The sequence below is a fragment of the Nerophis ophidion genome, linkage group LG17, assembly GCF_033978795.1.
Source record: "Nerophis ophidion isolate RoL-2023_Sa linkage group LG17, RoL_Noph_v1.0, whole genome shotgun sequence".
NCBI classification, from domain to species: Eukaryota; Metazoa; Chordata; class Actinopteri; order Syngnathiformes; family Syngnathidae; genus Nerophis; species Nerophis ophidion.
Genome location: NC_084627.1, coordinates 37667922 through 37683741, shown reverse-complemented (window position 1 = coordinate 37683741; position 15820 = coordinate 37667922). Strand labels below are relative to the sequence as shown.

The window sequence follows — 15820 nt, the reverse complement described above, 5'->3', positions numbered from 1 at the left end:
TGTACAATAATAAAAAAAAAACTTGAACATTGATTAAATTGTCAGAAAAGAAGAGGAAGGAATTTAAAAGGTAGAAAGGTATATGTGTTTAAAAATCCTAAAATCATTTCTAAGGTTGTATTTTTTCTCTAAAATTGTCTTTCTGAAAGTTATAAGAAGCAAAGTAAAAAAATAAATTAATTAATTTAAACAAGTGAAGACCAAGTCTTTAAAATTTTTTCTTGGATTTTCAAATTCTATTTGAGTTTTGTCTCTCTTAGAATTAAAAATGTCGAGCAAAGCGAGACCAGCTTGCTAGTAAATAAATCAAATTAAAAAAATAGAGGCAGCTCACTGGTAAGTGCTGCTATTTAAGCTATTTTAGAACAGGCCAGCGGGTGACTCATCTGGTCCTTACGGGCTACCTGGTGCCCGCGGGCACCGCCTTGGTGACCCCTGGTTTATACTGACCCAATGAGAGGTCTTGTGGCCATGAGTGATGCTATAGCTGCGTTGCTTTCCTGCACGCTCGCGGTGCTCAAAGCGGCTGACCCTCTCCAGCACCGAGAGATTCGAGAGGGCCCCTGGATGCCGTCACCCGATGTGCCGTTGTCATGGCTACCGGCGGAGACGACACAGCCAGGGCCGGTGCTTTGTTGGACCTCCACGAGGGCGTTCTCCAGACGGGTCAGTGGGTGCTCTTTGTCTCTTTGCTGCTCGCTTTGATCCCTGTGTTGGTAATGAATAACCGCAGAGTCGCTGTAGTGACGAGAAGGTGTCTGGGAGGAGGAGGAGGGGTGCTGATGCTGAGGTTGGAGTAGTGAAGGGGACGGCGCCACTTGTCCCTGGGCCACTCTGGTGTTAGTCAATGGCTCCTGATGAACTTCATATTGGTCTGTTGTTCTGTGATTGAGGAAAATATGGAAGGTGAGACTTACTGGAGAGTAGAGGATATCATCTCTTAACAGTGTTTTTTTAACTGCGGTAGGAGCTCCATCTAGTGGAACGCCAACGAATTACAGATACAGTGGCCAAAATATATAAAAATATCTTGTTGAATAAAAGTTAAAGGCCTACTGAAACCACTACTACCGACCCACGCAGTCTGATAGTTTATATATCAATGATGAAATATTAACATTGCAACACATGCCAATACGGCCGGTTTATTTCACTTAATTGCAATTTGAAATTTCCCGCAAAGTATCCTGTTGAAAACGTTGCAGTACGATGACGCGTGCACGTGATGTCACGGATTGTCACGGACATTTTGTTCCAGCATAGTTGCAAGCTATATGTCGTCTGTTTTAATCGCATAATTACACAGTATTGTGGACATCGGTGTTGCTGAATCTTTTGCAATTTGTTCAATTAATAATGGAGACGTCAAAGAAGAAAGATGTAGGTGGGAAGCGGGGTATTGCGGCCGCCTTTAAGACTTTAGCAACACAAACACAGCCGGTGTTTCCTTGTTTCTGTAAGGACCGGTTGGCATAGTAATGCCGGGTTTGTCCCTCCGTGGATGCATCGACAAGTACACAGCAATGGTAAATAAATAAATAAATGTGTTGTACTTGTATAGCGCTTTTCTACCTTCAAGGTACTCAAAGCGCTTTGACACTACTTCCACATTTACCCATTCACACACTGATGGAGGGAGCTGCCATGCAAGGCGCCAACCAGCAGCCATCAGGAGCAAGGGTGAAGTGTCTTGCTCAGGACACAACGGACGTGACGAGGTTGGTACTAGGTGGATTTGAACCAGGGACCCTCGGGTTGCGCACGGCCACTCTCCCACTGCGCCACAACCTCCCTAAGGTAAGTTTAAATTATTTATTAAACTTAACAAAAGCAGGCTACGAACAAAAAGACTGGAGCTAACAGACAAAATAAACCAAGGGCGCTAGCATAAAAGCTAGGAATAGAAACCAGAAAAACTAAGACTGGCACGAAGGCACACAAAAAGGAAAAAACAATTCATCGGCGTGAGAGCTAGAATAAAACAAAGGCTTAGAGTGAAAAGCTAGCGAGAATATACGTACGTGAAGTAAGTCAATACTTGTTGCTCAAAGCATATTTATGGACCCAGACTGAACAAAGAAAAGAGGAAAGCTTATATAGGGAGAAATCAAGGAGAACCAGGTGTGTGTAGAAAACGAGGAGCAGGTGAAATCAATGTGTAACCATGGTAACGGACTAAACAGGAAGTAAGTGGGTCAGAAGAGAATGAAACAAAGATGGAAAAATAAACATGTGAAGATCTGACTCTCGGTTCACAACAGTTGCCTTGTTTACATTACCGAAAGATGACGCTGAAGCTTTACTATGGAACAGAGTGGTCAAGCAAACATGGTTCCCTACCACCGGCAGGTTTCGGTGACAAAATGGTGGTATTAAGTCGGCTCTTACCGCAGACATGAGCGGAGAGCTTGCGTCAAAGAGGCAGCTGCGGACTCTCTTGCCTCCTCCGACCAGCCGCCCCCGAACGTGAGACACTTCCACCGTGGAGGAGGGGGGGAAAAAAACATCTCAGCCCGGCCCCAACGGCTGCCTTCGCTTCGCCTCGTCGCGAGAAATGTGGCTTCTCCCAGAGACACTGGCGGTCACCACACCCGTGGCCACATCCCTCCGGCTTTCAGGTATGACCGTATAATCTCACTAAAACACTAGTAACACAATAAGCAGATAAGGGATTTTCCAGAATTATCCTAGTAAATGTGTCTAATAACACCAGAATTGCTCCCACTGCCGTCGCCTTTTTTCTTCTTCTAGTGCTTCACTCTAACTTTCCTCATCCATGAATCTTTCATCCTCGCTCAAATTAATGGGAAAATTGTCGCTTTCTCGGTCCGAATCGCTCTTGCTGCTATTGACTATGATTATAAACAATGTGAGGATGTGGGGAGCCCTACAACCCGTGACATCACGCGCACGTCGTCTGCTACTTCCGGTAAAGGCAAGGCTTTTTTATTAGCGACCAAAAGTTGCGAACTTTATCGTCGATGTTCTCTACTAAATCCTTTCAGCAAAAATATGGCAATATGGCGAAATGATCAATTATGACACATAGAATGGACCTGCTATCCCCGTTTGAATAAGAACATCTCATTTCAGTAGGCCTTTAAAGTACCAATGATTGTTACAAACACACTAATTTGTCCTCTGCATTTGACCCATCACCCTTGCTCACCCCCTGGGAGGTGAGGGGAGCAGTGAGTAGCAGCGGTGGCCACGCCCTAGAATAATTTTTGGTGATTCAACCCCCAATTCCAATCCTTGATGCTGAGTGCCAAGCAGGGAGGTAATGGGTCCCATTTATATAGTCTCTCTATGACTCACAACCTACCGATCACAGGGCGGACACTCTAACTACTACTTAGGCCAGGGGTCGGCAACCCAAAATGCTGAAAGAGCCATATTGGACCAAAAATACAAAAATAAATCCGTCTGGAGCCGCAAAAAATTAAAAGCCATATTACATACAGATAGTGTGTCAGGAGATATAAATTGAATTATGAGTACTTAAAGGAAACTAAATGAGCTCAAATATAGCTACAAAAGAGGCATAATGATGCAATATGTACATACAGCTAGCCTAAATAGCATGTTAGCATCGATTAGCTTGCAGTCATGCAGTGACCAAATATGTCTGATTAGCACTCCACACAAGTCAATAACATCAACACAACTCACCTTTGTGCATTCATGCACAATGTTATAAGTTGGAAGGACAAAATGAGACAGTAAAAGAAGTGGCATAATACACGTCTTAGAAAGTCGGAGAAAGTTATACATGTAAACAAACTGGTGAGTTCAAGGACCGCCAAAATTAGTAGGACAAAACGGCGCTCGCAAAATACTTTAATCAGTGAAGCATGTTTAATATAAACAATGTGGTTTATAACAATTAGGGAGGTTTGTGTCATGTTTGTCCTCCTACAGAAACCATATTAAAACAACAAAAATGTTTTTCTCCCCTCATCTTTTTCCATTTTTAATATATTTTTGAAAAAGCTCCAAAAAGCAAGTAGGGCGGCGCTAAGGAGGCGCATGCGGCCCCCAGATCCGCGGGCTGCCGACCCCCGACTTAGGAAAAGGACCTTAAAACTGAAGGAGTGATAGAGAGAGGGGACACTCCTTCAAGGTGTGGCTCCGGGGGCCATTTGTGTCCTGCCCTGCAGGTGAGGTTTTGTTGGCCCAAAAAATATTGTCGACAAAAAATGAATAGAATAGCAAAAATAAATATAGATAATATAATGACTTAATGTAATTAGAAAAAAAAAACTGATTTTTTTATGCTAATAACTAATAATAATGCGATCAGTTGGCGACTTGTCCAGGGTGTACTCTGCCTTCCGCCCGAATGCAGCTGAGATAGGCTCCAGCACCCCCCGCGACCCCGAAAGGGACAAGCGGTAGAAAATGGATGAATGGAATTTACTTCCCCTAAATATCTAAAAGTATTCATATTCTCTTTATGTCATATTATGCTCCTGTTGTTTTTAGGTTGTACAGTTTTTATCCAATCAGAATTCAGCTAGCTTATGTTGCCATGCTGTACCAAATCTGCCCGGGGCCTTCAGAATCAACAATGCGGACGTCCGTGAACTGTAAGTGAACGGGGACATACAGTTGATAGACAGTTGCAATAGCCAATCAGATCATGAGTGGTTGTCAGTAAGGCCTTCTAGCTGGCCTAAGGCAGATATATAGTGTTGCTATGAGCGAGGTAACATAAGAACTCCATTACCCAGCATGCCACAGTAGCCCCGGCAGCGGGACGTTTTTGATGAGCACGCTCTGGAGTAAACTTTACGAACTCAGCCAACACGCCTCGTTTGCATCTTTTATGATTAGAGATCACAACACATACATTTGCAAGACCATTTTCAAGAAGGATATTTAAAGAGAAACTACACATTGTGAGACGATATCGGCCAACGTCAGAAGCTCGAATTTCCACAAATTGTGAGTTGAGATATTTAGTTTCTTTATTTTTTCACTTTTAATATGTTTTTTTGCAATTTTAACTTTGAATGTACTACATAGGATATGTTTTAGATGCTTATGCGGTTTTATTGACTTTTAAATGCGCCAGAAAATAACCTGTTTTGTACACTGTTGATAAGATTCAATGCACAGTAAATGTGTTTCTTTATAGCAGGGGTCACCAACGCAGTGCCTGCGGGCAGCAGGTAGCCCGTAAGGACCAGATGAGTAGCGCGCTGGCCTGTTCTAAAAATAGCTCAACTAGCAGCACTTACCAGTGAGCTGCCTCTATTTTTTAAATTGTATTTATTTACTAGCAAGCTGGTTTCGCTTTGCTCGACATTTTTAATTCTAAGAGAGACAAAGCTCAAATAGAATTTGAAAATCCAAGAAAATATTTTAAAGACTTGGTCTTCACTTGTTTAAATAATTTTTTTTAAATTTTTTTACTTTGATTTTTATAACTTTCAGAAAGACAATTTTAGAGAAAAAATACAACCTTAAAGATGATTTTAGGATTTTTAAACACATATACCTTTTTACCTTTTAAATTCCTTCCTCTTCTTTCTTGACAATTTAAATCAATGTTCAAGTATTTTTTTTTTTATTGTAAAGAATAATAAATATATTTTAATTTAATTCTTCATTTTAGCTTCTGGCCCTGCGATGAGGTGGCGACTTGTCCAGGGTGTACCCCGCCTTCCGCCCGATTGTAGCTGAGATAGGCGCCAGCGCCCCTCGCGACCCCAAAAGGGAATAAGCGGTAGAAAATGGATGGATGGATGGATTTTAGCTTCTGTTTTTTCGACAAAGAATATTTGTGAAATATTTCTTCAAACTTATTATGATTAAAATTCCCCAAAATTATTCTGGCAAATCTAGAAAATCTGTAGAATCATATATAAATCTTATTTCAAAGTCTTTTGAATTGTATTTAAAATTTTTGTTCTGGAAAATCTCCTTAAAATCACAATTCAAATAAGATTCTTTAGAAATAAGCTTGTCTTAATATGATTTACAGATTTTCTAGATTTGCCAGAAATTGGGATTTTAACCTATAAGTTTGAGAAATATTTCACAAATTAATTCTTAGTCAGAAAAAATACTAATGATGTTCCATAAATTCTTTTAAAATTTCGAATTAGCTAGTTTTTCTCTTCATTTTTTTCGGTTGAATTTTGAATTTTAAAGAGTCGAAATTGAAGATAAACTATATTTCAAAATGTAATTTTCATTTTTTTTCGTGTTTTCACCTCTTTTAAAAAGTTCAATTAAGTGTTTTTTTAATCATTTATTCCCTACAAAAAACTTCCGTAAAAGGAAAAAAAAATGTGTGACGGAATGACAGAAATACCCATTTTTGTATATATATATATATATATATATATATATATATATATATACATATATATATATATATATATATATATAGATTTATTTATTAAAGATAAATTAAACAAATTGGCTATTTCGGGCAATTTATTTAAGTGTGTATCAAACTGGTAGCCCTTCTCATTAATCAGTACCCAAGAAGTAGCTCTTGTTTCAAAAAGGTTGGTGACCCCTCCTGTATAGTATTTCTCCAGCAATGGTCATGTGGTGACATAAATGATGGTATTTTTAGAGGTAATAATTGGACACAGGACATCGCTGAAGGCCTAGGTGGGAAACTCACGGCCCACCATTGGTACAATCCGATTTACAATGCGTTTTAAAGAACGCAACTCATTGGAAATCTGAGGGCCATTTGTACTGTTACATTTTTTTAGAGTAATGTTCCTTTAAAGGGGGATGATTGAGGGGTTTCAATATTAATAAACTCGTAATTTTTTCTACCACTTTACCTGCTCGCGTGACCCCTCGGACTGCACCGGTGTGTAGGGGTCCCTCCACTCTTGGCAGGTCTGGGCCCCAAGAACAGGAGGCGAATGAGTTTGAGAGCTGAAGAAATCTTGTGGCTGCGACATTTGGTTCAGGGGTCCTTGATTAGAGTGACCTTGTAGGCGGTGGGGACTGTGAGAGGAGGAAGACCCCAGTTGGCTCTCAGACCTCCTGCTGCATGAAGGGGGCTGTTGTGCCAAAATGATTGTCCTCCTGCTGGTTGCTGAGAGTCAGGGGGACAAGAGTAGATTAGGGTCAATCCGTTAATTAAATTAGAATCAAAGCATGTACAACATGAATTGCAGGTGTTTTTACACTTCCATCTTTCCATGGCAACCAGATGATATGAACCTCAACCTCATTGCAGCATTAGTAGCAGCTGCCTCGAGGTAGAACAAAAAACCCAAAACCATTGAAGTCGGCACGTTGTGTAAATGTTAAATAAAAACAAAATACAATGATTTGCAAATCCTTTTTAACCTATATTCAATTGAAAAGACTGCAAAGACAAGATACTTAACGTTCAAACTGGTAAGCTATGTTGTTTTTTTGCAAATATGAGCTCATTTGGAAATTGATGCCTGCAACAAGTTTAAAAAAAGCTTGCATAAGTGGCAAAAAAGACTGAGAAAGTTGAGGAATGCTCATCAAACACTTATTTAGAACATCCCACAGGTGAACAGGCTAATTGGGAACAGGTGGGTGCCATGATTGGGTATAAAAGCAGCTTCCATGAAATGCTTAGTCATTCACAAACAAGGATGGGGCGAGGGTCACCACTGTGTGAAGAAATGGATGAGCAAATTGTTTAAGAACAACATTTCTCAATAAGCTATTGCAAAGAATTTAGGAATTTCACCATCTACGGTCTGTAATATCATCAAAAGGTTCAGAGAATCTGGAGAAATCACTGCAAGGCCAAAAGCCAACATTGGTCCATGACCTTCGATCCCTCAGGCGTTAATGCATTAAAAACTGACATCAGTGCGTAAAAGATATCACCACATGGGCTGAAGAACACTTCAGAAAACCACTGTCAGTAACTCTAGTTGGTCGCCACATCTGTAACTGCAAGTTATGCAAAGCGAAAGCCATTCATCAACAACACCCAGAAACGCCACCGCTTCACTGGGCCCAAGCTCATCTAAGATGGACTGATGCAAAGTGGAAAAGGGTTCTGTCGTTTGACGAGTCCACATTTCAAATAGTTTTTAGAAACTGTGGACGTCGTGTCCTCCGGACCAAAGAGGAAAATAACCATCCGGATTTTTATCGGCGCAAAGTTCAAAAGCCAGCATCTGTGATGGTATGGGGGTGTATTAATGCCCAAGGCATGGGTAACTTACACATCTGTGAAGGCACCATTATTGCTGAAAGGTACATACAGATTGTGGAGCAACATGTGTTGCCATCCAAGCAATGTTATCATGGACGCCTCTGCTTATTTCAGCAAGACAATGCCAAGGCATGTGTTACAACAGCGTGGCTTCGTAGTAAAAGAGTGCGGGTACTAGACCGGCCTGCCTGTAGTCCAGACCTGTCTCCCATTGAAAATCTGTGGGGCATTATGAAGCCTAAAATACCACAACGGGGACCCCAGACTGTTGAACAAATTAAGCTGTACATCAAGCAAGAATGGGAAAGAATTCCACCTGAAAAGCTTCAAAATTGGTCTTCTCATTACCCAAATGTTCACACAGTTTTGTTAAAAGGAGAGGCCATGTAACACAGTGGTAAAAATGCCCCTGTGCCAACTTTTTTGAAATATGTTGCCGCCAAGTTAATGATTATTTGCAAAAAAAATAGGTTTCCCAGTTTGAACATGAAATATCTTGTCTTTGTAATGGTTGTAAATGTTGCATGGATTATGTTTTACAGATCATCGTCAAGCCGCTTTCTGACAGTCGCTTCCGGATGTGCCGTTTTGTGGGCGGTCTTATTTACGTGGCTCACCTTCCGCAGAGTCTTCTCCCCATCATATTTGTTGTAGCGGTGTAGCGTGCAAGGACGACTGTTTTAATGACATTCAGACTTTACTTAAATCAATAACGGAGAAGCATCTCCTCATCCGCCAGAAATGTGTCCCGTGAAAAATCGTCCGACCAGAACTCTCTACTATATAAAGTTACTTGGGTGAATAATGCAAACTCACTACACCGGTATGTTTTAGCGCTTTAATGGCAGATACAAGTAAGAACTTTACACTACTTTATATTAAAAATGGCAACAGCAGAGGTTGAATACCCCATGACAAGAAGATAGAGAAAAAGAAGAAGCTTATCGACTACGAACGCGGATGTGTGCAAATTTTCAGGACTTATGCACATCCCAAATAGAGATCAGCAGGTACCAGAAGGTAAGAAAAGTTGCTCTTGCCTAATATTGTGAAACAAAACGCCAGATGATATGTCTTACTTTATACACACACATACCATAATAATACTCGTATGTTGAAGCACAGTACAATCCATCAAACAGTGCGGCTTCATAGCTTGCCAAAGTCGTACTAAAACATTTTGATCGATTTTTGAGCGCTGTGTGTAATTTTCTATATTTCCAATGGAATGTATAAAACGTTGGTGTTGTTTACTTCAGTCATATTGCAGTCTACATGTATGTTTGACTGCCATCTACTAGTCACACTTATCATTACACCATGTACCAAATAAAAAAGCTTCTAGGTCGGTAAGCAAAACCAGAATTATTCCTTACATTAGGCACAATGGGCTTTAAGGCACACTGTCGAGTTTTGAGGGGGAAAAGAGTATTTTAAGTGCGCCTTATAGTCCGGAAAATACAGTGTACAGTAGGGCAAAAAAGTATTTAGTCAGCCACCGATTGTGCAAGTTCTCACACTTAAAATGATGACAGAGGTCTGTAATTTTCATCATAGGTACATTTCAACTGTGAGAGACAGAATGTGAAAAAAAAATCCAGGAATTCACATTGTAGGAATTTTAAAGAATTTACTAGTAAATTATGGTGGAAAATAAGTATTTGGTCAACCATTCAAAGCTCTCACTGATGGAAGGAGGTTTTGGCTCAAAATCTCACAATACATGGCCCCATTCATTCTTTCCTTAACACGGATCAATCGTCCTGTCCCCTTAGCAGAAAAACAGCCCAAAAGTATGATGTTTCCACCCCCGCGCTTCACAGTAGGTGTGGTGTTCTTGGGATGCAACTCAGTATTCTTCTTCCTCCAAACAGTTTATACCAAAATGGATACATGGATGATACAGCAGAGGATTGTGGTCATGTGGTCAGATGACACCAAAATAGAACTTTTTGGAATAAACTCAACTCGTCATGTTTAGAGGAAGAAGAATACTGAGTTGCATCCTAAGAACACCATACCTACTGTGAAGCATGGGGGTGGAAACATCATGCTTTGGGGCTGTTTTTCTGCTAAGGGGACAGGACGATTGATCCGTGTTAAGGAAAGAATGAATGGGGCCGTGTATCGTGAGATTTTGAGCCAAAACCTCCTTCCATCAGTGAGAGTTTTGAATGGTTGACCAAATACTTATTTTCCACCATAATTTACAAATAAATTATTTAAATTTCCTGCTATGTGAATTCCTGGATTTTTTTTCACATTCTGTCTCTCACAGTTGAAGTGTACCTATGATGAAAATTACAGACCTCTGTCATCATTTTAAGTGGGAGAACTTGCACAATCGGTGGCTGACTAAATACTTTTTTTGCCCCACTGTATTTTGATATGTGTTCCAGCAGCTGTTGAAGAAGGGGGTGTAAGGGCACAGGGACATAGCATGGAATTGGTCTCCATTTTTGTTTGATTTTTGCATTCCTTACCTCCAATTCTCTGTGGCTTCTTCTTCCTGTCCTCTGACATTATGCAGACCTTCCTTTCGGTTGCTGTCTTTGGCCAGAACGCTGTAAACTCCAGATGTGGGTGACGTGGGGCTTGAACCGGGTATCTGTGCATAGTGTGACTCCACTTGGGGTATAAGGGAAACTCCTGCGGGCACAACGAGGCGTCCCAACTGGGGATCCGCGCTCAAAGGCCCTGTGGGGGGTCCAGAAGGTGCACCTGGTGGGGGAAAGCCCTGCCTGGGCTTTGTGGTGGGGCTGCTTTCTGGGCTCTTTTCTATGACTGTATGCAGCTCTCTGTCCTCTGTCATGTACGAGCCTTTCGCTGAAATGACGAAATAGTTATCGGAGTGAATAAATTGCAGATCTGGGTTTTGCTTTTGGTTTTAAAGTCATCAATCATGACAAAGAAGGAGCCCCCATCTTACCTGCCACAGGGCCACTGGAGTGATGCCAGGGACTTTTCTGCAGGGACCTAATTGGAACATTGGGTTAAATGGCATGTTTTATCAAACAATGTCAAATATTACATTGTACATTGCAATGTCATCTTTAGTTCCGATTGTTTTCTTCATATAAACATGCAACAACAAAAAAAAGAAAATACAAATTATTAGAGATGTCCGATAATGGCTTTTTTGCCGATATTCCAATATTGTCCAACTCTTAATTACCGACACTGATATCAACCGATACCGATATACACAGTCGTTGAATTAACACATGATTATGCCTAATTTTGTTGTGATGCCCCGCTGGATGCATTAAACCAGGGGTGCCCATTACGTCGATCGCGAGCTACCAGTCGACCGCGGGGGGTGTGTCAGTCGATCTCGAGCCAGGCTTTTAAAAAAAATAGACCTAAAAATTAGTGATCATCAATCTTCACCAAGACGTCACTTAAATGACATTCACGGTACCGGAGGGTCTTGTGAGATGACGCTGGCTGCTGCAAGATCATTATTATTAAAAATGACTGAGTGGAAGGCGAGAAACACTTTTTATTTCAACAGACTCTCGCGCCGTACCTTCCGTCAAAACTCTAAAGGCCGACTGCACATTTCCTATCTTCACAATAAAAGCCCTGCTTCATGCTGCCTGCGCTAACTAAATACAGAGTCTCGGAAAACTGGCGTGCACAAGTGATCCCTCAGAAAGCTGGCGTGCACATCACTTGTGCACGCCAGCTTTCCGAGACTCTTATTTTGTTAGCGCAGGCAGCATGAAGCAGGGCTTTTATTGTGAAGATAGGAAATGTGCAGTCGGCCTTTAGAGTTTTGACGGAAGGGACGGCGCGAAAGTCTGTTGAAATAAAAAGTGTTTCTCGCCTTCCTCTCTGTCATTTTTTCATAATAATGAACTGGCAGCAGCCAGCGTCATCTCACAAGACCCTCGGGTGCCGTGAATGTCAATCAAGCAAGCTACGGAATTTGCCGCCAATGTTTTTCTTGTAAAGTGTATGGAAGCTGGATGAATTAGATGCCAAAAACCAACCACTTTCATGTGGTATTGTACAGAAAGGACAACTTTTTTTCTCCTCCATTTGAAAATGTGGGCGTTATCATCATTACTGTCTGATTCCAATCAATGCAAGTCATTAGAATCAGGTAATACACCAACTTATATTCTTGTCTTCGTGAAAGAAAGACATCTATATGTGTTACACATGCTTGTATTATCATTAAACACATTTAACTTGTTTACAAAAATGTCTCTTTCATAAATAAATAAATATAAATGATATATATAAATGAGGTAGATCCCCTCGAGTTGGTCAATTGAAAAGTAGCTCGCCTGCAGAAAAAGTGTGGGCACCCCTACATTAAACAATGTAACAAGGTTTTCCAAAATAAATCAACTCAAGTTATGGATAAAAATGCCAACATGGCACTGCCATATTTATTATTGAAGTCACAAAGTGCATTATTTTTTTTAAACATGCCTCAAAACAGCTGCTTGGAATTTGGGACATGCTCTCCCTGAGAGGGCATGAGGAGGTTGAGATGGGCGGGGTTGAGGTGGGAGTAGCGGGGAGTATATATTTTATCGTCCCGAAAAAAAGTTGGTGCTGCAAGTGGTTCCGGGTATTTGTTCTGTTGTGTTTATATTGTGTTACAGTGCGGATGTTCTCCCGAAATGTGTTTGTCATTCTTGTTTGGTGTGGGTTCACAGTGTGGCGCATATTTGTAACAGTGTTAAAGTTGTTTATACAGCCACCCTCAGTGTGACCTGTATGGCTGTTGACCAAGTATGCTTGCATTCACTTGTGTGTGTGTAATAGCCGCATATATTATGTGACTTGGCCAGCACGCTGTCTGTATGGAGGAAAAGCGGACGTGAAGACAGGTTGTAGAGGATGTTAAAGGCAGTGCCTTTAAGGCACGCCCCTGATATTGTTGTCCTGGTGGAAATCGGGAGAAATTCAGGAAAATGGTTGCCGTAGTTATTATGTGACTGGGCTGGTACGGAAAGGCAGTACCTTTAAGGTTAATTTGCGCTTTGTACCTTTCCCTACGTCCGTGTACACAGCGGTGTTTTAAAAAGTCATATATTTTTGAAACCGATACGGATAATTTCCGATATTACATTTTAAAGCATTTATCGGCCGATAATATCGGACTGCTGATATTATCGGACATCTCTAAAAGCAACTTTTCTTACCTTTTGGTTCCTGCTGATCTGTATATGGGATCTGCATAAATCCTGAAAAATTTTGCGAGTCCGTCTTTGTAGTCCGCGCCGACTCCATATGTCGTATGTCCGTATACCGATAATTTCTGATATTACGTATACCGATAATTTCCGATATTACAATTTAAAGCATTTATCGGGCGATATTATCGGACATCCCTACAAATTATATATATATATTTTTTTCATTTCTGACTCAGATATATAGCCTGGCCCCTAGTCCAGTTATTTTAACCCAAAGTGGCCCCCGAATTGAAAAGTTTGAAAGTGCGGGGGACCCCTGCTTTAGCGGTTAGCTTCTTGTATCATCCTGCTCGATGTGTGTGCGGCATTTATCGAATGAAGTGAAGTGGATCATATTTATATAGCGCTTTTCTCTAGTGACTCAAAGCGCTTTACATCGTGAAACCCAATATCTAAGTTACATTTAAACCAGTGTGGAAAAAGTGTCTTGCCCATGGACACAGCGGCAGTGACTAGGATGGCGGAAGCGGGGATCGAACCTGGAACCCTCAAGTTGCTCTATTGCTCTTCATCTCCTACGGGGGAAAATTAAATCGGCACCTGCTTACCGTAGTTGTGAGACCTGTTGTGGCTCAATATTGGTCCATATATAAGGCGCCCCGGATTATAAGGCGCACTGTCAGCTTTTGAGAAAATTTTAGGTTTTTAGGTGCGCCTTATAGTGCGGAAAATACTGTAATAATAATAAAAATATGATAAAAATAAATAAAATATTAAACTAAAAACAGCCCAATAGCTAGAACCAGCATGCATATCGATAGAAAGGCTTTTTTTTTTTTTTTTACAAAAAAGAAGGGTTTTTAAGCCTTTTTTAAAAAAGCATTTACAGTCTTAGGTGCCCTCAGGTGGTCAGGGAGAGCGTTCCACAGACTGGTAGCAGATTTGGCCCGCGGGCCAGAGTTTGACACCAATGGGTTAGAGTGTCCGCCCTGAGATCGGTAGGTCGTGAGTTCAAACCCCGGCCGAGTCATACCAAAGACTATAAAAATGGGACCCATTACCTTCCTGCTTGGCACTCAGCATCAAGGTTTGGAATTGGGGGTTAAATCACCAAAAATTATTCCTGGGCACGGCCACCGCTGCTGCTCACTGCTCCCCTCACCTCCCAGGGGGTGATCAAGGGGATGTGTTTTTTGGGTGGTTTTCATCCCGAGATGTTTTCTCGCTCATTATGGTAAAAAAAAAAACGACAAGTTTTGGCCCAAAGTTGAAAAGCTTTTGATAGTTTGGATAAATGAACATATGGGAAAACAGTATCGGGGTCTGGTCTTCCCTAGTTTACTTTTTTGGAGGAAACAGCTCACAAAAGCCCTTATGAAAAATGATGACATCACAATGTAATTATGAATGAAGATTAAGTAAAATATACAGTTAAAGTACCAATGATTGTCACACACATACTAGATGTGGCGAAATTATTCTCTGCATTTGACCCATCACCCTTGATCACCCCCTGGGAGGTGAAGGGGAGCAGTGGGCAGCAGCGGTGCCGCGCCTGGGAATCATTTATGGTGATTTAACCCCCAATTCCAACCCTTAATGCTGGGTGCCAAGCAGGAAGGTAATGGCTCCCATTTTTATAATCTTTGGTATGACTCGGCCGGGGTTTGAACTCACGACCTACCGATCTCAGGGCGGACACTCTAACCCATTTGTGTCAAACTCTGGCCCGCGGGCCAAATTTGGCCCGCCGTGTAATTTAATCTGGCCCTTGAGGCAATATCAATTTAGCATTAGAGCGTCGGTGCCGCTGTAACACCGCATTTACCGCTAATACTCATACTTGCCAACCCTCCTAATTTTCCCGGTAGACTCCCGAAGTTCAGTGCCCCTCCCGAAAATCTCCCGGGGCAACCATTCTCCCGAATTTCTACCGATTTCCGTCTGGACAACTATATTGGGGGCCGTGCATTTAAGGCACTGCCTTTAGCGTTCTCTACAACCTGTCGTCACGTCCGCTTTTCCTCCATACTAACAGCGTGTCACATAATATTTGTGGCTTTTACACACACGCACAGGTGAATGCAAAGCATACTTGGTCAACAGCCATACAGGTCACACTGAGGGTGGCCGTATAGACAACTTTAGCACTGTTACAAATATGCGCCACACTGTGAACCCACACCAAACAAGAATGACACACACATTTTGGGCAAACACCCGCACCGTAACACAACAGAACAAATACCCAGAACCCCTTGCAGCACTAACTCTTCCGGGAAACTTCCAGCAAACTGACCAATAATTCATGTTTTATTCATGCATTTTCTCTTGCTACTTCAAGGCTTGAATGTTTGGTTCATTCATTATTGTTATTTTATTTTCAAATTTATTATTAGCCTGTGGAAAATATTTTATATTTTTCCTCAGAGGATTGCAAATAGAAAAAAAGGCATAACATTTTTATTTACATTTTATT

The 15820-nt window shown here is 41.3% G+C and overlaps 1 protein-coding gene across 1 annotated transcript in view; it reads right to left on the bottom strand.

Moving 5' to 3' along the window:
- Positions 1–15820, bottom strand: part of shroom3 (shroom family member 3) — a 214179-nt gene that overhangs the window by 51467 nt on the left and 146892 nt on the right. Inside the window, 7 exon segments of the mRNA XM_061876895.1 lie at positions 451–551; positions 554–912; positions 6826–7029; positions 7031–7072; positions 10563–10616; positions 10618–11011; positions 11115–11161. Coding sequence (XP_061732879.1) covers positions 451–551; positions 554–912; positions 6826–7029; positions 7031–7072; positions 10563–10616; positions 10618–11011; positions 11115–11161 — 1201 coding nt within the window.